Raw genomic sequence first — 22938 nt, 5'->3', positions numbered from 1 at the left:
GCAGAGGATGTCTGCTAGGAAGACTATTGATGGTACTTTGGATAATGCTCCAAAACTTTGCAGATGAGCATAATGCTCCAAAACAAACTGCAAAAAACCATGATTTTTGAGGTGAAAAAACAATTAAAACCCAACAATACAAAGCTCCATTTAAAAAAAAGGAAAGACAGTAAAACCCCTCAGATTTTTTTTTTTGAGGAAAAAATTATGAAAACCCACCAAATTTTTTAAGGGAGGCAAAACACAAGATTTTGCATTCTAAAGCAACACATGCAAACAAAATGCAAGTACATGCAACCCTCGAAAAGTAGACCCTAAAAATTTGAAGGGTGACTCAGAAGAGAGCTCGAAAAACCTAAAAAGAATGTTGTCAGTTTCTAGATCAGCTGGCTCGAAAATTGAGGCACCTAGAAAAATTTGATGACAACCCATTTGAGCTCTTAAAAAAATCAACAAAAAATTGGAATCAAATTTTTTTTCTGAACCTGAAAATTAGGGTTTTGAACAAAAACGACCCTGCTGCAAGAAAAACCACAAAAAATGGCAGAAATGTGCAGAAAAAATAGACAGATCTGCACAGAAATGGGTTGCAGAACCAAACTAGGAGTTGACGGATTCAGATATCTCACAACAGAAACCGTAGTCAGATTATAGAGAGTTGGAAGCAAATATGCATGTAAATAATTTCGAAAATAAAAAGGCAGATAATTTCAACCAAGAAATTATAATTATTTTCAAAAAAATTTAGAGTATTCGCAATTTGGCTTTGATACCATATTACGAAGTAATTGGAAACTATTTGCCTGTTATTAACGGAGATCGAGAGGTCTATATATACAAAAGAATAAATCGATGTTCCCTTAGGAAATGATCATAAAGATCAGAAATATTCTATTCTAGCCAAAAGAAAGCTGAAGAAAGCTAACAGATAACTATAGCTAACTAAATATTAGAAACATTCTAATATTTATAGAAGATTACAATAGATAACCATTAGATACTAAACAAAGATGATAGAAACTATCTATTATTGTAATAAATTTTCCATTAACCAAAACCAAAATTGTACTTTAACTTCATGCGACCTTATCTTATGAGAGTGTTGCCATAAATGACAACATTTGTGCATCCATGCTAGCCAACTTGCCAACAGTACTTGCAAAAATTGAGCATACAAGGACAAACAAAAGCCCAATTGTAAAGTTGCTTCTTGGTCCCCAATTGGAGCAAAATAAAATCCTTTATTAAATTTTTTTGAGCCTCCAAACATGATGGAACAATTCAGATGTTGCTCACATTACTAAAAACTGCACATGCCTAGAATTTTTAATACCGGGAATGAAACTCTAGAAACATTAATTTTCTTGCCAAACCATCTTGATTCTTCTTAAAATCATCCGAAGATGGAAGAGAAGAGAATAAATAGTGATTATCCCTACTAGATTTGTAACATATTCAGATCATCTACCATGATATACATAATCAGATACTGTGATACAACTGTAGTGTCATATCGTATTGCTTTAGAATTTGTAATTTTTGTAATCTGAGAGTTTGACTTGAAAATGAGTATTTTATTTGCATAGTAAGTACTGGATGTAGTTCTAGAAGTAAGGCAGTTGAAGAGGTTGCTTAGTAGATACAAGAAGAGTAGTTGGTTACCTTTTGCCATTTGATTATTCCTTTTCTGGTATGATTGCGAATGCTTGTTTGAGACCATGATGAAAACCATGGTGCATATCGTATTTGATTGGGCAAACCTCACTAATACCATACAACGATTGGTCTCCTAAATCCTCCTGAATCTTTTGTACATCAAGCACTTTAACAATTGAGAAGACCAAGACTTGGCTCATAATGTTTTCATTTAATGCACTTCCAGTCTATATAGAAATTTTTATTGCACCATAATAAGTTTTTGTTTCTTGATTTTTGTCTAGGCACCAAAGATTTTGAATAGTACAACACTTAAAATGAGATATGCGTTTTGCTTGCTAAATTATGTTGTTTCTAACCTCAGTAGGAGTATATCTTCAGTTTAGATACCACAACCAAGGCATATATGGATTTTGTCAAGTGTCTGTGACTCTCTGGTCAACCTTGTCTCTTGAGGTATTTGTACCTAGAATTGGACATGTTTAAATTCTATCAAAGTTGCATAGATATGGCTGGATATGACATTAATAAAGAAACACATACACATATTAATACAATTTTAAAGTTACTAGAGGAGATTTTTGTTAGTTCAAAAGTGATATTGACATTAATAAAGAAACACATACACATATTAACACAATTTTAAAGTTATTAGAGGAGCTTTTTGCTAGTTCAAAAGCGATATTGACACATAAATGACTTACTCTAAAACTTTAATTCAAAATAGTCGAGTTGCATTAGATAAAGATAAAAATTAATGTCCAACACGAGACTATAAAGAGGGTCTAAGGGATTGCCAAGAAACAACAAAAGAAACTAGCCAACAACAAGAGTACCAAACAATGTCTTGGGAAAAGTAGAATAGAGAACAACAAGAGGTAGGGGTAGAGACCGGCCACAAGTAAGCTGCCCTCCAAGAGAAGAAATCAATAACCAAAGGATAAGACCCAGGACAAGAGGAAGTCTCGTGTCATCTCTGAGAACCTCTAGAGGTGGAGAGCTGCTATAGTTTGTAACTCTTACAGAGCCTCATGAAACTGGTGTCTCTAGAGGAAGGGGATCAAGTGACCACTTGGTACCTCCGGCAAGAAAGGTCATCGAGAAAAAGGAGGCAATGAACTGATCCATGGTCTATCTCAAAGGTGACTGAATCTATTAGGCGAAGTCCTCAAGTCTCGTAGACTCCAAAAGATAGAGAGCTAGATGCGGCTGGTCGATGTACCAAAGAAAGATGAGAGAGTCTAACACCCTTTGAACAACCAATAAAACCTCCCTATGATCTCATAATAAATGGGGCAATGAAAAAATTAAGTGTGTCTTGGTCTCAGCTTCCCCCATGTTACCAAGCTGACAAACCGGGTCCTCCTTGTCTGTTTGGTGATCAGTCTGGATACGGAGCCAATGCGATCCCACCTTGAAAGATCCTAAGGAAATGTGGAGCGCGTGTGTCCAATGCTGAGAAAGGTATGGAGGGTGCATAATGAGCCTATCTTGGATGTCAATAAAATGCTTTGCATAGAAGGCCCCACCCTTGATAGGAGCCCCTCAAGGGTTAACCCATGTAGTAAGGATATGCTGCGTGTAAATTTCCACCCTAACACGCATGTTGATCTCTTGTTGAGAAGGGAGGAGATGAGTAGGGCCATCGAAAGAGTACTTAAAAGGAGGGAGACAGTAAATGTCAATCCTCGCCATCTGTAGAAGGACAGAAGCTTGCGCATACCAGCAATAGACCCGACTGGTGGAGTTAGCCCCTACAATTGCCTCTGAGGAGCGATACGCTAGGTATGAATATTTGTGACGTCCCTTAGCCAAATCCACCAAGCACCAAAGACGATGAAGGAACCAAACAAGATCAAAGATGGCCCCAAGCTTGATAGGATTAGCCCCAAACTTGATCAACATGATACTGAGGGGGGGTAGATTGGCATCACCTAATGATGTACCTAAGAAGGAGGGCTTATACCCTCTCAAACGAAGCCCAATCCAAATCCAACAAAGAGGGTCCCTAGACCACCAAACCATGAAGAACTATCATCCTGATCAATGTGTCCAAGAGAATCATCTTGGATGCAAGAAGCACTACCGCTCTAGAAGGGTAAGGGTCCCATACCCCTTGTTGGCCTAGGGTCTGCATGGCAGCAGGTCTCATATCAAAGCGAGGACTTGGAAACTTGACACCCATGTATGTGTTCAAAGAAGAAATCTGTATCTCAGTGCCGTGGAAGAAGAAGTGAAGGTGAGCGGTCTTCAAGCAATTGAAGACCATTAACGGGGTCTTGCCCAAGTTGACCACAAGCTACTGTGTGTCACAAAAAGAGGCTAGGCCATCCAGAAGATGTTGGAGACCCTCTAGGGTTGAGGGAAGGAGAACATCATCATCCACAAATTGAAGTATGGAAATCAAAACGTGATGTAAGGAGCAACCATTGCTTAAATAGAAAAATATTTCATTTGTCTTTCTCATTTATGTAAGTTTTGTTTATACCAAAAAAATTGGATGAATGATTTAAAAATAATAATTTTGTTTTAGGAAGATATACTTCAAATTTTAATAAAATCAAATCACATAGTATTTGACATGGTTGGAAAATTAAGGTTTTTGGGGTGCACATGGGTATATTGTCTAACATGCATCCATTGCATATTGGATACATATCCAAATTTGATATGGAGATACGTGCACCTGATGAGGATCAGAGGAGTTAACAGTTGCTCTGAATTCTATGCTTTATACATGTTTTGCATTTTTGAACTTTGGGTGTTAACCATCAAAGCCATTTATCCTGAATGAAAAACATATTATGAAATGGTAACAAAGCCCTAGAAAAATGTTATTTGAAAGGAATGAAAAATACTCTGCGGTTTGTATTCTTTCAATTCTTCATATAGAAAACAGTTCCAACTGCAGCATTTTCAACTTATTTAACTCAACCTTGTTTCACTACTGCAACACATAAATCTGCAGCATTTCAATCCATTAAACTCTAACCTTGTTGTGATACTGTGTTACATGCAGAAACGAGAAAACAATCTTCAAGAAGAGCTGTTTATGAATACCTAAGAGGGAAAGTGCTAGATGTTTCTCCTGATTACTGCAAAGAAGCAGAAGATCACTTATCAAAAGCTGTAGGTCCACATAACTGGCTCTAAACAAAAAATCTTTCTCTTTACCGAGTGGGAATGCTGTTTATGGCATCTGTATTTTCAGTAGTTATGTATTTGATAATGAATGAGTGCTTTGTTTGAGTGTGATCCAGGTTAAACTGGACCCTTCTCTTGCAGATGCATGGTTGTGTTTGGGTAATTGTTTATGGAAGAACGGTGATTTGTCTGGAGCAAAGAACTGTTTTAGTCTAGCTCTGAAGAAGGTTGCTCAATGCATTTTCTTTCTCTCAGATGGGTACACAGTATGGTTACTGTTGAGTGGAAACGACTATAATTTTTTTTTTGATTTTGTATTCCATGTTTTGCAGGGTCCTAACAAAAAAATACTTCGTCAACTCTCAATGTTGGAAAGGCGTCTAGCTCAAGGTAACATTTTTGTTCCCTTCCAAAAGATAATGCATAAAGTATGTGTTATTTAACATAATCGCTGGAAATTATAACTCAAGTTACTGTTTTATGCTTTTATGTATTTATTCGTCCATTTAGGCATGTGTGATTTTGTCATTTTATGTTCATATTGTAACATGTTCCCATCAGATGATTGAAATTTTGAATAAATTTTGATTGGGAGATTTATTAGAGGTTTATGCGGAAATAGGCTGTTGGTGGTGCTTTGTGTTTACTTTGACATGTTTATTGTAAGCTGTAAGTTTTAAGCATGTATATGTTGCGTGCTTGATGAAAGAACTTAGTTTTCCTACTAATGGAAGAAGCATACCATGAGATCTATCAGCCTAAACCAACTATAATGGGATTGCATATTAGTGGCATAACATACCTTGTTACATGTTTATATTAGCATCACACTTCACTTTTATTATGTGGATCCTTGCATTGAGTTGGTTGATTGAAGAAGATGGCATTGAATGCATTTTGTTTTTTTTCGAGAAGAGAAAAAGAAGGTAGAGATTTGTTTGAAGATGCTCTTGCAACCTAAACTATCACACGTACCATGTAATATCCCAATCATACACAAATAACAAAAAAGACAAATGTGCAATGAAAGACCAGCAATCTGAGATTTCAATTCTATTCAGACAACTACAACAGTTTATTGCAATCAAGATATAGCTCAAGAATTTTTGTATTTTGGACATGTCAGTCTGACAATGTTCTGATGGTAGGATGTTCAATGTGTAGATGTCTGAATGTTGGATGTGTTGGTGCCAGTATGTCTGTCCTGATGTTGGTGTGGCTTCATACAAGTATGAGATGCAGTGAATAGCAACGGTTGTATTGCTTATGGGATGTAGTCTCAAATTGTTTATACTTGTGTTGTGACTTTGATCTCTAGCACTGTTGCACTCTTAATGTAGACAATCACATATACATGTAGCTGTTCCTCATCTGCTACCTCTGATGAATGCATATGATTCGCTGTCTCTATTATTGCAGAAGTATGGATGAATATATGCTTCTGTCTCTATGATCGCAAGGGCATGAATGAATATATGCGCGTCTCTATGATTGCAGGGGCATGAATGAATATATGCCCATGTCTCTATGATCGCAGAATGTATGCAGCTGTCTCTATGATCGCAGAAGTATGAATTAATATATTCCGCTGTCTATGATTATAGAAGTATGAATGAATATAGGCCACTGTTTCTATGATCACAGAGTTATGAATTTTGTTTCACTGACATGCGAACTCACCACTTTCACAAGGATTATATCACTGCTTCTGCTGTTATGAATGCTGATATAAACATATGTCGCTGTGATCTATGACAATGTGAATTGCAGATGCAAGAAGGATAAGATTGTCATCCCCAGATCACAAGATATGAAAGTGTGAAATGCTGATCAATCTCTCAATCATGCTGACAATGTTGCCAATCTATCAATCCAATTTGGTCTTGAAGTGACTTCACTAAACTGGGATTGATAGCAGACCAGAAAGAATATTTCACATCCGAAACAACAATCTCCCAATGAATTTTGACAAGGAATTATAAGGACAAATGAATTCAGAAGCTGATCTATAATTATTTTGCTCTCTCAAAGGATGCATATGCATTCAGCTCTGTCTGCCCTATGATTATAATGACAAATGTGTTCAAAAGCTGATGCATATGCATTCGGTGTGTGGTACACTCATATGGTGAATCTAGCAGTTGCCTGGATGGAAAACAGAAATCAGCCCATGAATGGAAGGGATTCCCGTCTTGATCTGCACACTGAAGAAAACCTGCTCCTGTCTGATGCAAATGGAGGCACTATATGGGAAAGCCACATGACCGGCAAGATCTAAATAGAGAAGAAGTCGTTCTCCTGTACACTGGAAATCTAGTTCTCCAGAACTCTTCAGGAGGGAGGATTTGTGAAAGCTTTGATTACCTAATAGACACTATTCTCCCTTATCAGCCACTCAGAGGGAATACTCAATTAGTATCCCAATTGGGCACAGGTTCCATATCCTCAGGTTACTATCATCTCTATTTTGACTATGGCAAAATCTTTTGTATAAGGTGTTGGAATACGAATACCACTGAGAGGGGTGGGGGGGAGGGGTGGTGCGGCGGGGGGTGAATCAGTGGTTTAAAATACTTTTTCAAAACTTGAAACAATTACAAGTTATAAATTTAACACATGAGTAAGATAGTTAATGAATAACAAAGTGACACAATATTTTAACATGGAAAACCCCTTAGGGTAAAAAACCACTTTGAATCTGAAACTTTATTGGCCTCTTGGGCAATTCTTTTAGAGGTACAACTCCGGGAAGCACCAACACCCTGTTTTAGAAAGACCAATTTCAAGTTACACCTGAAGCACCAACTTCATGAATACAAGAAGCACCAACTTCCAAAATGAACAAATGAGATATAAAATCAAAGGATCATCTTTGTTACAACACGAATCATGAATCACTAGTTTCAACTTCTTGTTGAAAACATAATGTAGGATATACTTCTATTCTCCTCAAAACATCCAATATCCAAGTGTATTTTCTTTTTAGATTAAAAGATTTGATCAGATACTGATATGAATGAATGAAGGAGCAATAAATAACCCTTCTACCTCTGATAGACTTCTGCAATGAAAATCAAATCACAAATATGAAAATAGAAAAATAAAGCATTACCCTCTTCCTTGCTGTTAAAAATCTGCCTGCAAAGTGTTTGGTCTACAAGAAATTCCACACAAATCCTGCAACTTCCGTCAAGACCACCTGTGGGATGTTTTAGAGGAATTAATCCTGTACTTATAAACCAAGAAAGTCAAAATTTTGGAGGTAGGTACATACCCCAAACTTCCATTAGACCAAAAGCGCTCAAAACTGCTAAAACTGTCATAACAATTTGGTAATTGTTTCTGATAAACAAACTTTTTCTCTTTCCATACATTTTTTATGCAAAAACTAATAAAAACCCATTTTAGCTAACTCAAAGACCTTTCCAAAAGTGTATGATAGTTGGGGTCTATCTGATAAAAAACCTTATCAACTTTCTCATAGGCCAAAACTATTTTTTATAACCGTTTTCTTGATCAATGTGAACATTAAGTTTTAATTGTATAACACTTAAGTGTTTGTCTTGAATATGTTTTGAACAATATTGAAGGACATCAAATAAGATAATTATATGATGTTAAGCATATCATATTCTCATTATAATTTTGTTATTGACATCAATAACAACAATCAAAGACCAAATACCAAGGGTTCAACATAAGGTACCAGACCTCATGCAGCCTCAACTAATAGCCTCTTCTTTACCTTGATGTATTTGCCTACGAAAAATTATCGTACAATATCAATTGTTATGCAGTTTTGGATGCCTTTGGCATATTCAATTTTGTTGATTTTATTTGTCTTCGACATTATTCAAATTTATGTATTACTCTATCATTATTCTTTATTAATTGAATTTGCAGCCTGACTCTGATACCATGTTGATTTTCTTGGATCACTGCAAATGTACTAAGCACTGCCATAATTATTGGTATGTGTTTTCCAACTGCAGCCTCCCCTTATATTTATAAAAGAGAGAATATGGGACATGTTTATTCATTATCATAAATAAAATCTCAGTTATATATATTATAATATTTCTTAATATAATAAAATATATAAGTTTATATATATATATATATATATCTTGATGTAAGTTATTCGAGTCAAGCTACAAAACATCAATAGATTGATGCACAACTTCAATCTTCAGAGACCTCAAGTCAAAACCTTTGTAGATGGTAATTCGTAATAAATTAATTAAGTAGTTTTTAGGAAAAACCTTGTACCAAGAGTCGCTTTGGTTGGTATTAGTAACCAATCCGAGTGTTATATATAGTACTCAGTTGGAATTGAAAGGGTATGGTAATACTGGTAGTTATTGGTATTGGCAATGTAAACTCCTTGGTACAATCAATATAGATATATTTTGCCAATTATGCATACTGTTCCATTTGGTAGTATATATTGTTAGACCATTGTGATTTATATGTGATATACAATTTTTATACTTGGCATTGTTCCCTATCATTTTTGACATCGTTGCGTAAGTACAAGCCCGAGGTCTGAGAGGATGAGGGCAAGATGGAAACATAATGGGCTGACCCTTCGACTAGTAGTGAGTAATAACTGATAGTGACATTAAGGAGGAAGTTACGAGGGAGGATCAACTGATGCAAGATCTTGTACACGCACGAGAAGTAGCGGTAGACAAGTAACTTTGGTGGGAGGTAGAGCAGAGGGCTCTCCCTACCGAGACAATACGGACCAAACTCATTGTGCACGAGGCTGTGTACGGTTTAACTCACCAGTAAGCCTCTAACCTTTTAGTTCTTTATGATCCTAGCAAGATTATCAAAACTTAGATGTCCCAATCTTTTATGGCATAACCAATTTTCTTCAACTTGACTTACAAGACAAGTATTAATCAACAATGACTCTTAAACTGTAGAACCAATCAGATTATAAAGATTTCCTCCTGTTCTTAAACCACTAGCAATAACTTTGTTCTTCTTATTTTTTATTGAACATCCTTTAGCATTAAAAGAAATTGAGTACCCGCTGTCACAGATTTGACTTACACTTAGAAGGTTATGTTTCAGACCTTCAACATAATACACATCATGAATGGGTGTGTCTTTAATAAGGATTATTGAACCACAACTTGTGATGTAAGCACCAAAATTATTTCCAAATCGAAAGAACCCTCCATCAAAATCTTCTAACGTTTTAAACTTGCTTTTACATCCAGTCATATGGTGTGAACAACTGCTGTCCAAAACCCAAGTTGCAGGTTAATGGGCAAAACAATTAAAGACTTTCAAATATTAATGATAATAGGTTTCCATACTTGTCTAGGCCTCAAATTCAGTTGACACTGATTAGCAAAGTGCCCATAATGAAAACACTTAAAGCAACTGATTATTTTCTTAAAACCATAATCATTTCTGTCCAATATACATTGATATATGCCAAAAATATTGCAATTGAAACAATAACCTTTAAAGAGGCATTTTAAGCACTTTTTTGAAGACTTGTCTTCTTTAACTATTTTGACATTTAAATCAGATTGATGAATCTGCTTTTGCAGTGAATCAATTTCTTTTCTTTTTCATCAAGCAATAGTTTTTGATTCTCAATAAGCTGATTTGCATTTTCTAATTCATCTTACAGCTTTTTATTTTCTTTTTCATGATTTGAGATTAATTTCTCTAATCTCTTTAGTTCTTGCAAAGATTGAAGAAATTCTTCCTCAAGATCAACCTCTTCATCTGAATCAGATGAAGATTTTGATTGACTAGATATAGGAACATTATTATTTCAGCCATAAACAATCTTTCTTCTTCCTCATCCGGATCACTTGATTCTTCATTTGAGTCTTCTTCTGACAAGAGACTCTTCTTTTTAAAATTCTTGAATCTTTTATTTTGATGCCAAGGTTTCTTTTTGGAATTTTTTCAGTTTTCTCATCATTATCATCTTGATCAACATAGGGACACTTTGCAGCTAAGTGTCCTAATTGACTACACTGAAACATTTTGGTTTTCCTTGACATTTTTTTTTCATTTTTCTTTTCATTCTTCTAACCAGCAAAGCTTCTAGAGCATCAGTTAAACCTGAATCACTATCATCTTGTTTCTCATCCTTAAAGGCTGTCTCTTTAGATGAGGAGCTAGTTTGATCACCTATCCTCATCTTATATGTGGTCAAGGTTCCTTGTAACTGATGTAAAGTCATTTTAGAAAAGTTCTTCTTTTCTTCTAAGGTAGAGATCTTTGTTTCAAATTTAGGTAGCACAGCCCTAACTACCTTTGAAACAATGTCACGTTCTTAAATTATCTCTCCTAAAAGGCTAAACCTCTTCTAGCATAAACAACTAGCCTCAGATGCAGATCGCTAGCCTCAGAAGTGAATCACAGGCATCATATGATAAAACACAGGTCTTTCTTTTGCATTTGCAGCCTATATATTAATGAACACAGGCCTCTCAATTCCTTGGTAACAAATGCTAGCAACAGATAATGTTTCACCCCTTAGTGCCAACAATTTTCAGGCAGTGACTGCCCAATTCTAGTAACTTGCAATGCAGCTCGATCAAGCCCTTAGCCTCTTCATTTGCCCTCCAACAATCTTTAGGCAATGCACACTATAGTCTAGACATGAGATGTTTGAGGTAGGAATTTCAAATGGCAAGAGAAAGCAGGGCAAACCCTTTCAAAATTCTATTTAATATGGGCGTCCAAGCTCAACAACAATTTGTAGCCTTCAAACAACTCCAGAATTTCTAACCCGTATAATGAACTCCAACTTCTCATAAACAGTATGCCACAATAGAGAAGTAACAATTGGTATACCTCATCTGCAATTACACATATAAATCAAGGAGAAACATTCTTTAGGAAAGATCACCAAACCCTTATACCTCAACAAGGGCAAAGGAAAACTATTCAGGAAATTCTTCATAGGCAACAAAAGCTAATAATTAATCGGATGCCTTCCCATCAAAATGAGCTCATATTTATAACCCTCATTGGCTTAAAGTTTCCCAAATGTAACTTCACTTAAGAAGCTTCATCGATAGAACATCATTTTATAACATTATTATAATAAAGTACTAATATAATAATGAAACCTCTAATAAATCATTGATTAATATGAATCTATGCAATAAATAGTCCCATGCAATGCAGGTGACAACCAACTGCTAGCGCCACCATCTGCATTGTCAAATATGACAATTGCCTGGATTTAACTTACTAAGAATAGTAAGTCCAAAATTGAGACACCCAAAACACCTTGTCAGTTCACAGGGGTTGCTATAATGAACTGACTCAATCCACTGCTGAAGCTTTCCAAAAATGGGGTCATTACAAAATATGCACGCGTTAGACAGTGTGTATGGTAGCTCACATTGTACAGTTTGGAGAAGCAAGCTTTGTTTGCCTTCCGAGTTGCTTCCCTTTGAGATGTTCACTCTTGGAACATCTACAGTCAGATTTGTTTTTGTTTGGCAGGTTCTGTTAGTTGTACTGGTGGTGATGTTACAGGAGTTGGTTAGTGATCATAGGAACATCACACAACCTTACCTTTGGGATTTGGGTGGATTGATGTGTTATTTGCTTTTGAGATTTCTTGGGGATAAATAGTTTCAGGGAGAGTGGACTAGAGTATCCCCATTTTAGCCAGTATCAGAGAATGAGTTGTTAGTCCATCATTGTCACCCTCGTGGGCTAATGTTTTGGATATGGGCTCTTAATTGGTTGAGCCAGTAGTTATTTTCCCACTCTAGTGGTTGGGGATGTTCAGGTTTGATCGTCTTTTGGGTTGGACTGACAATTTGCTAGCAATATGGAGTTATGGTGACATTGACAAAGCTTCGCGTTTGGAACTTACTATTTAGAGTAAGTCAAATTGTGGTCAAAGCTATTTTTGATAAGGGCACCGGAATTCATGGTATGCACAATGATTGACTCATTTTGCAGGTCTTCGTATTTATAGTAATCTAGTGGATTTTTGAGAGTGATCCTTACTAATTTTATTAAGGCAGTTGGATGCACAATGGCTACAATGGTTAACTCCCAAGTCCAGACATAAAGAAGAAATAATGTTTATTTCTGGAGTTGCATTGTTTTAATTATTAATAAAGTAATGCTTCAGTAATAATTCATTGTGAAGTGCAATTATAAAGCTATATTTTCACTTTATCTGAATGGGGCCACTTAATGACTTAAAAGTCATTTACTAAAGTGCATCACAAAGATATTATATAACTGTATGCTTTAAGTGGACTTTATTAAAAAAAGGATATATAAGTGTTTGATAAAGTATACTTTATATTATAATGATGTGCACTAAATGGAGGGGTTATAATTGAATATTATGATTTGAGTGCAACGAAAGCAAATGACATCCAAACTAAGTAATATTTAGGTTATGAGAGGTATATTTGTGAAGATAGAAATTGATTTCGCTTGGATAATTATATAAAAACCAAGATAAGAGAAAATCCATTCATTCTATTGTACGTTTGATAATTGTGAATTTTGGAGATTGAGTTGTGCCTAGGGTTTGAGTCATTGAAATCTGGAAGAACTGAGAATTCTTTGTAGTCAGCCCAATTTGGCTCACACTGCTGAAATCTATCATTCCTTAGTTCTGATCATTATATTGGCATATGCAAATAAACTTTCCACAACAAGCTATCTTAGCCAACAATTTTGGATTACCTAAGCAAAAGGCATTCTGCAAATTAATTTCTATCAATTCTTTCCACTAGTATTTGCATATATCATTTAACTAAATGCTATGCCAGAATAACAAACAAGCACCTTGATCAATTGCCTCTGTCAATTACAGCCCATGCACAATATCAATTTGCAGATTACAATTATTAATATATAAAATACTGTGAAACTGGTATGGTAAACAAGTCACAGTCCAACAGAGGAAAGCAACAGCAGTCCAGAAAGACACCGATCTTAGCATTTGGTTGCAGCAGGATAGTTGCCCAAGTACGGGCATTAAAACAGGCCAGCTGTGAGTGATTAACAGGGGCCTTAATGCAGATCGAGCTCCATAGGGTGGGCGCTCAATGCAGGTATGCAGGGCCAAAGTTTCTCTTTTGTCACTCACCCAATAAGGCAATGGAAGGCGACCAAACTGCAGGTAATGGAGACACCAAGAACATATGAATTCAACCGCCCAGCACCAATAAATTCAAACACCCAACAGCAAGATAGCTTATCTCCACAAACAAGGAATTCAGGCACTGTAATTTGCAGAATAAACCATGCCACAATCTGACATTGCTAGGCGTCCAACCTGAAACCCTCAGCACTTAAGCACAGATGCAATTATATCTACAGATCAGATTTGAAACTATCAAATCTCTAGCACAACTTCGCCCCACCAAGCCATAGTAAGAAACAATAATGGTGGTGTTGGAAATACAGACTATAACCACTAAAAAATTGCAAGAGACTCCATGCCCAATAGAGATTAAAATTCAGATGCCCGAATGCACAATTCAAATACCAAATTCGTCTACCAGAAATTGCCTTCTCAACCACAAAGATATCAGTAAGAGAAGAACTAACCTTGGATGCCAAAGCTCAGGTTCATATCCATTATACTCCAGCAATGACTGACTTCACCAATTAATTCTCAAACCCTCACAAGAGATAATTTAAAACAAATGACGATTGGATGCTTTTCTCTCCAAATGGGCTCATATTTATAATACACTTTGGCACTTAGCTTCTTCTTCACACTTTTCACTTAAGAAGCTTCATCTTCACAATTCCATTTTATAACATTAAATGACTTAAAGTGCCTTATTAATAATGAAATTTCAATTACCTTGGATGCCAAAGCTCAGGTTCATATCCATTATACTCCAGCAATGACTGACTTCACCAATTAATTCTCAAACCCTCACAAGAGATAATTTAAAACAAATGACGATTGGATGCTTTTCTCTCCAAATGGGCTCATATTTATAATACACTTTGGCACTTAGCTTCTTCTTCACACTTTTCACTTAAGAAGCTTCATCTTCACAATTCCATTTTATAACATTAAATGACTTAAAGTGCCTTATTAATAATGAATTTCAATAATTAATTTATATATATATATGAACCCAGCAATAAATAGGAGATGACGATCAACTGCACTGTCAAAACTGACAACTACCCAAAATAAACTTACTAAAAATAGCAAGTCCACAGCTGAGGCCCTCAAATCCCACTATCAGCTCACAAGGGTCACAATGATGAACTGACCAAGCCAACTGCAAAGTCCTGCTAAAAATGAGGGAACTACATTCTTTTAAACATTTTGTACTTTGAATTGGTTGATGTCTGCCAGGGAATTGTGTCAGCAATAATCTCATCTAGTGACTATGAATATGCTTAATTTGGTGATCAAATTGTGAAGAGGATTTAGAGTTTTCATCTCAGATACAGTTGCAAGTCAGGTGAGTGATAATTTATTGTAGATAGCACCTATATGAAGGGATGCACTAGTGAATTAGGGGGTGCTGCTGCATTAATTGGAGCGGTGGCATAATTGTTTCTGCCTGCGTTTTATCACAGATGTCTGCAATTTGTTCTTGGAGAATGCATTTGGTTGCATTTGGCAGTGTTAGACTATAAGAAAGCATGGTTTCTTGGTGCCTTCATTCAAAGTTTGTGATTACTAGAAGCCATCAATGGTTAATTTCCTAAGGCTGTGATCAAATCTGGGACAGTTTGCATGCAAGTGAAATCAGTGCAGGTTTCTTATACACTGTTTTCAAATAAATTCTTCATGCATGATATTGTTTTGTATATTCTATTGGTGAAAACTGATGAAAGTTATCAGTGAATGAAATCTGTAAGTGCATTGTGGTAACTTTCAAATTGAATTTCATGCATTGTATTTCTATTCCATATATTGTCAAAAATACCAAAAAAGTAGAAATTTTAGAATAAGCACAGAAAACATAAACTTTTGTAAAAACAAAACACTCCAGTGACAGTAAATTTGAGGTAGAATCATCAAGCTTCTTACAATATTCATATGTTCTATGGTAAGATGTAGTAACCCCAACCGGTTATAACTTTGTCAAACACCAAATTCTTTTATAATTCAGTTGTTTGATATTTCGTCAAACACTTTGTAAGTAAGCTCTGATACCATTGAAATAAACCCTGTTGGCTCTCAAACAATCTGTGCTGAAGAATTGATTTCCTTTTTTTAGTTCTTGAGGTTTTGCAATTTTGATACAAGAATATAGCAACAAACTAGAAGATTTTGCAATAATAACTTCAATTCAAATATTTAGATATAAAATAGGGAATATACAGCTGAAATATTCCAGATTTCAGTATCAACTTAGATATTGAGTATTTTCACAAAATACCAACAACCCAGTTGATAAAATATCCCCTATTATCTAAATCAACAATACTTCAAAAAAAATTAGAAGTTACAATCCATGAACTTATAGGTAAGACATGCCTTGAAACCTTCTGAAATGAAGAGTAGCAGCAACAAAGAATTCTTCGACCAACAAATGCAACTACAGATTTGGAAAATGCTGCTCCCAAAGTGTAGATAGAAAATAAAACCCAACAACAGATATAAATTGACGCTCAACCAACTCCAAATTAACCAACACACAATTTGATATAAAAATTCCAATGAATCCCTTCACAAATTCCAAAACAACCTCCAACAGCAAGAAAAATTAAAACTTTTCCTTAGTAACAGTTAATACAGTAGGAGAAATAACAAATTGTATACCTCAGCACAATTTGCCAAGCAATCTCAAAATTGAATCTACAATACTTTAGCTGTAGATACCAAACCTTTATACTTCAGCAAGGGCACAAAAATTAGAACTTTAGAAGTGTCACAAAGACAATAAAGAAAGATAATATAATCAAATAATTGAATGCTTTTCTCATCAAATGTCCTCATATTTATAATCTCCAAATGGCACCGGTTTCTCAAAAGAACTCCACTTAAGAAGCTTCCTCTACACAACATTAAAATATAATAAAGTGCCATCAATATAATTTATTAATTGCTTTTGGTTCCAAAATTGACTTTATCCACCATAACTCTATTTTGACACGCAAGGCCACTGTTTCTTGTTCCCACGATTTAAAACTTTTTGACCCGGTTCCAACGAGCTATGATATTGAGGTGACCAACCAACAACACCAACGAAAATAACAACCTCAGCATATTTAAATGAATAATAATAATAATTCAGCCGTCTTGCGAAAACAACTGAAGAAGCATCAGAATTGAAATCTGACAACACCAAAGTGATCTTGATGATGAAAGACGATGAATGAACCTGACGGGGTAACTTACTATAAATAGACACTCCCTCCAAGATTTTTGGAGCCCAAAGTAGAAGCTCGAAATAAAAACCGAGAGCATCACCCAACTTCTCTAACTTAACTCATCAGAACGAACAGATTGACTTACTACAAATAGTAAGTCCCTAAAACGGAGCCAAAACACACCATAGGCTGTTGGAAAGCCTATAACCACACAACTGAGACCCTCAAATCCCACTGTCAGCTCACGAGGGTTGTGATAGTGAATTGATTTGGTCAACTGCAGGAACTTGCTAAAAATGTGAACATTACATAAGATATCCTCCAAATATATATTGATTCACCCATAATAATAAGACTCGTGCCATTTTGGATTCGTGAATAATTTCTTCCAGTCTTTAGTAGACTTAATGTTTGAATCTTTATTCCCTTCTATTTCTTTCCTAAGTATCGTATCTATGTCCTTGTCATTCAAATTTTTGTAGCCTCCTCTAAATCTCCACTTTCTAAAGTTGTACCCCTTGGAAAATTATATATAATATCATAGTACTTCATCCATAAATATTTTGTCAAGTATATAATATTTTTAATAATAGATGATACATTATATATATATATTTATTTTAATCGATAAATGACCAAGGCCTTGATTAATTTTATTAAATAAAAGAATTAAGTACAAAAGCTTTACTCCATTCAAACGGGCATTGGTAGGAAAGAACAGAGAAGAAAACCTCTAGTCTTGCCGGGGACAAACGTCCTATATTATTACAATTTAAAAGGGGCATACCCCAGTCCATTAAAAGAATTACAACAATACAGGGGCATACCCCAATGAAAGTATAAGATAAGATAACACAAATGTATTGCTGTTACCACAATCCAAAGGAACCAATGTCGAATCCAAATAAAATTTGCCATGTACCTGCCTTAAACACTCAATCCTCCTATTAAACTTAAAACACCAACAATGTTAGAAAACATTTTATTGAAATCTTAAAAAGGATTCCTGAATATTGGTCCAAACAGATCTATTTCTAGCTTTAAACAATAAGAATCCATCTTATAAAATCGAACCATTAATAAAATTCTCCCATGCACAATTACTAAGTAAAATGAGGAGGCCAATAATAAAATACCTAATCTACTCTAAAGATTGAATCATATAGCCTGAAACTAAATCAATTAACTAAATCCCTTGTTAAAAGCCCACAGATTAACCATATACAACCTAGTAACAAAAATGCAAAGACCTCCATTCCTGCATAGAACAAGCCCTTAAAAGTACATGATCATAAGTATACATATGCCTACATTAGATGGAAAAAACAGCTAGATACCTCGAAACAGTCCAGCTAGGGCTCTAATCACCATAGAGTCAAAACATCACAGAACTAGAGGCTTCAACAAAGCAAAGATTCATACCGCTAAAGTACCAAATCTAAATACCATCATAAGATTATTACTTGCAGAGAAAAGATAAAAACAAAATACACCATATGATACAGATTACCCCTGGTCGGTTTCCGAACTTGAAAAACCTTTGCAGAATGTGGGACATAATACCAGATCCATAAAAATCACAGCTTCAAGAAACAAAACACTCGGTTGAATGCCTTACCATCAAAAAAGGCCAAATTTGTAAACCCGAAGATACGCAGGAGAGCTTTAAAGAGAAGTTAAATCTTAATCTATACACAAATATATATAAGGAAACAACTAAAGGATATCGAACATGCATATGTTGAGAGAACCAACCATTCGCGTGTCAAAGTTACAGATCTATTAATAACAAATTAATTTCGACTGAACTATATTTACTAAACCAAATCCAATCATAATGATATTAACACTCTAGAGATTCTTAAAAAATGAAATCCGCATCCTTTAAGAGCTCCATACATATTAATCAATCAATAACTAAGCTCAGACCATACAAAGAGTAACACAAAAAACCATGCAACAAATGATTAAAATATGAACTGCGTAATATTATATATAAAGTCTGTTTATACAAAAAGATGAAGAACTATCACCCAAATATCAAAACCCACCTTAAAAGGTCCTGGTAGATACATAGGTAAAACTATTACAAATGGACATAACTATATTTGCGAACCCTAGAATACCTAGACAGAGAGAAAAACCCATAGATATAACACAAAATTTACATATACCCTAATTGATCCTACTTCTTCCAAGATACCATTATAACCTCTGGAATGTCATTGGATTTATCAACGACGTAATTAGGATGAATTCAAAGTTAACCTTTGCCTTGCTTGTTTTTTCGGAGTTGAGTGTGCAAAATTCGAGGGTGTTGAGATCATCAAAGACCACACCCGGTTGGATGTAGGCGTTGAACATGGAGAGGTAATTTGTTATCCACTCCTTGCCCTCATCTACTATAATCTTCCTCCGTCGAAGTAAGAACTGGATGCTTGCTTCCATGTGAGGCCATTCTTGGTAAAAAGCCAAACTATCCTTGATTATTAGGGACTGACGTCGGTATGCGGTTTCCAGATTTGTCGCACGCAGAGGGAGACTCGTATACTTCTCCGGCAATGGGATCCGAAATTTCTCATCAATGCTGTAAACAGCCTTTTCCAACCCTTTACGCCATACTAGCCTGAAGATATCGCAGCATAGTTTGGCTATGTCCTCACACCCAATCTTTGCACGCACTCGACAACCAATAAATGAGCCTATAATGCTATTGTTAGTTTTCCAAGTGGCCCTGTAGTAAAAAACACCCTCTCCTATGGCCCTACTAATAGAAAACTTGGTCATATCATCAGCAGGCTTAAGAAGGCGACTCCATCTCTCAGGCTTAACATTGCCCAAGAATGCCATAGTCCAGTTCTCTGTCATGTGAAAGACGTAAATATTGGACTCCATTGAAAATGAGAGAAACAACATAGACTATTGGGAATAAAATTGAATAGATACAACTGTCATAAATAAACCCACATAGAGTCTTGAGTACTTCCAACTGTTTCCATCATTCTCCGACCTCAGAATGTGCTAGAAGATAATGGCAATAAATTACATCATAAGGGAATAAACCTAAAGCAATCATGATATATACTGACGACACAAAGCGAACCCAGAAATACATAGAAAGAGCACGAAAGACAAAAGACAAAAAAGGCAATATCCATATTACAAACTAAGGATAGAAATAGAAGGATGAATCCCGAGGAGACCAAAACAAAGGAGAGATAGCCAAAACATCTATCCTGAAATACAAAGATATAAACTATCGAGGGCCCGAGACAAGGACACGAAAAGAGGACAAAAGGCAAAACTAGAATCAAAAGAAAAACAAAAGAAAAGGAAAAAGGAAATGGAATAAAAGAACTGAAGACCTAACTTAATTTAAACAAATATGAAGAACAAAAAATGCCTCGACATACCCTCTAAAGAACAAATATACCTAACTTACCTATGATCAAGAATAAGCCTAAAATATAAGACCATTGTAACGTGTACCCCATAACCAAAAGGATTACCGATTATTATAAATTAAAATTGATTCTTCATCAGCTCCTCTATTAGCTAACTGATCAGCTTTTTTATTTCCTTCTCGAAATATATGGCAAACTTGAGAATCTTCAATACGATCAAGGAATAGAAGGACTTCTTTTAGTTTAGAGTTTAAAACCCAATTAGGTGTCCCACGCTTCCTTACTGCATTTAGAATAATTTGAGAATCACCTTCAATGATGACTTTAGATAATCCTAGACTAGAACATAGTTGTAATCCTTTATCTAGTGCTTCTATTTTGCCAAATTATTAGACGTGGGAGGAATGGGCGAGGCAAGCTTCGCAACCCACTTGCCACAGTCATTATTAATTATACACCTGATTCCAGCCACTCCGGATTACCTCTTGTAGCACCATCGAAATTGAGTTTAAACCATCCATATGGAGGTGGAACCCATTTGCAACTAGCCCTAGCCTCCATACTTTTCTTCAAATAAACAAGGGGCAGATTGATGAGGTTAGGCCAGTGCTTTTTCATAAGGCCATCCCAGGAGGAGAAGGAGCCCTCTTCTTTAGTCAATTTCCTAAGATGAGAATTCAGTACCTCCACAATGGATGCTTCGATTTTCAGAAGAAAACCTTCCATACTCATTTCCGTATCTCGAAAGATATGACGATTTCTTTCCTTCCATAACTCCCACACAATAATAGAGGGACAAATATTCCAAATCTTATTGTAAACCCCACGATCCAAGCTAGAAGGCCATGATGAGAGAAAAGCTTGAAAGGAGTTCGGCAAAGGAGAGGACCACATAAGTCGAGACCTAAGCCACTCCCAACATGCTTGTGCAAATGGATAGTTATAGAATAGATGATCCACATCTTCATTATTACACTTACATAAAACGCACCAAGAAGGGCTTATGATGCCAAATCTAGCTAATCTATAAACAGTCAGGATTCTATTTTGAAGGGCAAGCCACAAAAAGAATCCAGCCTTAGGAAGACAAGCAACATCCCAACAAAGTTTGAGAGGCATCTCAACTAGCTTCCAACTTTGAGAATGGACTAGAGCCTTATAGCCATGTTTCACACTGTATTTACCATCCTTAGAGCCAACCCAAATGAGATCATCAAACCTTTCAGATTGTTTGATACATCTTTCAGACACAATAATCTCATAGGTCTTAACTGAGTTAGGATCTAATCCTAACCCATCAACCGGTCGCCACCTCCACTGCTAGAACCCATCAGAGCATATCTTAATCTTATAATCCTTGACCTTATCACCTCATAAAGCTGTCAGCTTGATTTCAAGATTATCGTGACAAGAGGAGGAAGGAATCAAAGGGTGACCTTCCCAGGAGTCTTCCCAAAATAAGGCTTTATCCCCCAAACCCACATCCCAAGTCAAGAACTTACATATTAATTTCTGACATTTAGACATAAAGTTCCAAAACTCCGACCTTTTTGGCAAGCTTTCCATCCTAGAGAGCGGCAACGGGTCAGTCGGATCAAGATATTTATAATATAAAATCTTGGCCCATTTGCGGTCACTTTCCGTATATAACTGCCAAACAAGTTTGGCCCCTAACACTTCATTTGCCACTGCAATTTTTTAATACCTAAACCCCCAAATTCCTTAGGTTTGCATAAATTATTCCATTTAATGAGGACTAATTTCTTATCATCCTCACTGTCATTCCAAAGAAAGTTTCTACGTTTGGACTCAAATTTCGAAATCATACAGTTAGAGAGAGGGAGACAAGATAGAGGAAAGATAGGAATAGCTGATAAGATCAAACTAATTTTAGTAGTTTTGCCCGCCTTAGTGAGCCACTTATCTTTCCAACTACTTATCCTCTTATCCATCTTTTCAAGCATGTCCAACCATACTTTACTTGATTTCGAGCCCTTCTCCAGAGAAATACCTAAATACTTGCACGGAAATAGCCCCTTTCTGTAACCCATAATCCTACAAATCCGATTTTCCAGGATCGGATTAGTATTCATAAAGAAAATTTCAGATTTTTCTTTATTCACCTTTTGACTTGAGGCGTCCATGTATGACTGTATAATATCCTTAAAACCCAAAGCCTTAGGTACTGTACTCTTACTTGGCAAGATTGTATCATCTGCATACTATTGGCGAGTGATGTTAGGCAAGTTTTTTTGTTACAGTGATACCATAAATCTTTTGTTTTAGATATGCATCTGAAACTGCTCTACCAAATGCTTCCGCCATAATGATGAAGAGGGAAGGAGATAACAGATCCCCTTGTCTAATACCTCTTGAAATTTCGAATAAGCCCTCAAGCATGCCATTAATAAGAATA

At 35.8% G+C, this 22938-nt stretch overlaps 1 protein-coding gene across 6 annotated transcripts in view; it reads left to right on the top strand.

Annotated features, from left to right (window-relative positions):
* Positions 1–22938, top strand: part of LOC149571031 (uncharacterized) — a 231434-nt gene that overhangs the window by 16881 nt on the left and 191615 nt on the right. For all 6 annotated transcript variants that reach the window (XM_089812594.1, XM_089812591.1, XM_089812596.1 and 3 more), the window contains exons 2-4: positions 4676–4785; positions 4917–5027; positions 5133–5190. In XM_089812594.1, the coding sequence (XP_089668720.1) occupies positions 4676–4785; positions 4917–5027; positions 5133–5190 (279 nt within the window). The remainder of the gene's footprint in view (positions 1–4675; positions 4786–4916; positions 5028–5132; positions 5191–22938) is intronic.

The sequence above is a fragment of the Cupressus sempervirens genome, chromosome 2 (assembly GCF_028749045.1).
Source record: "Cupressus sempervirens isolate cs-2001-9-10 chromosome 2, ASM2874904v1, whole genome shotgun sequence".
NCBI lineage: Eukaryota > Viridiplantae > Streptophyta > Pinopsida > Cupressales > Cupressaceae > Cupressus > Cupressus sempervirens.
This window is presented reverse-complemented; position numbering and strand designations above follow the sequence as displayed.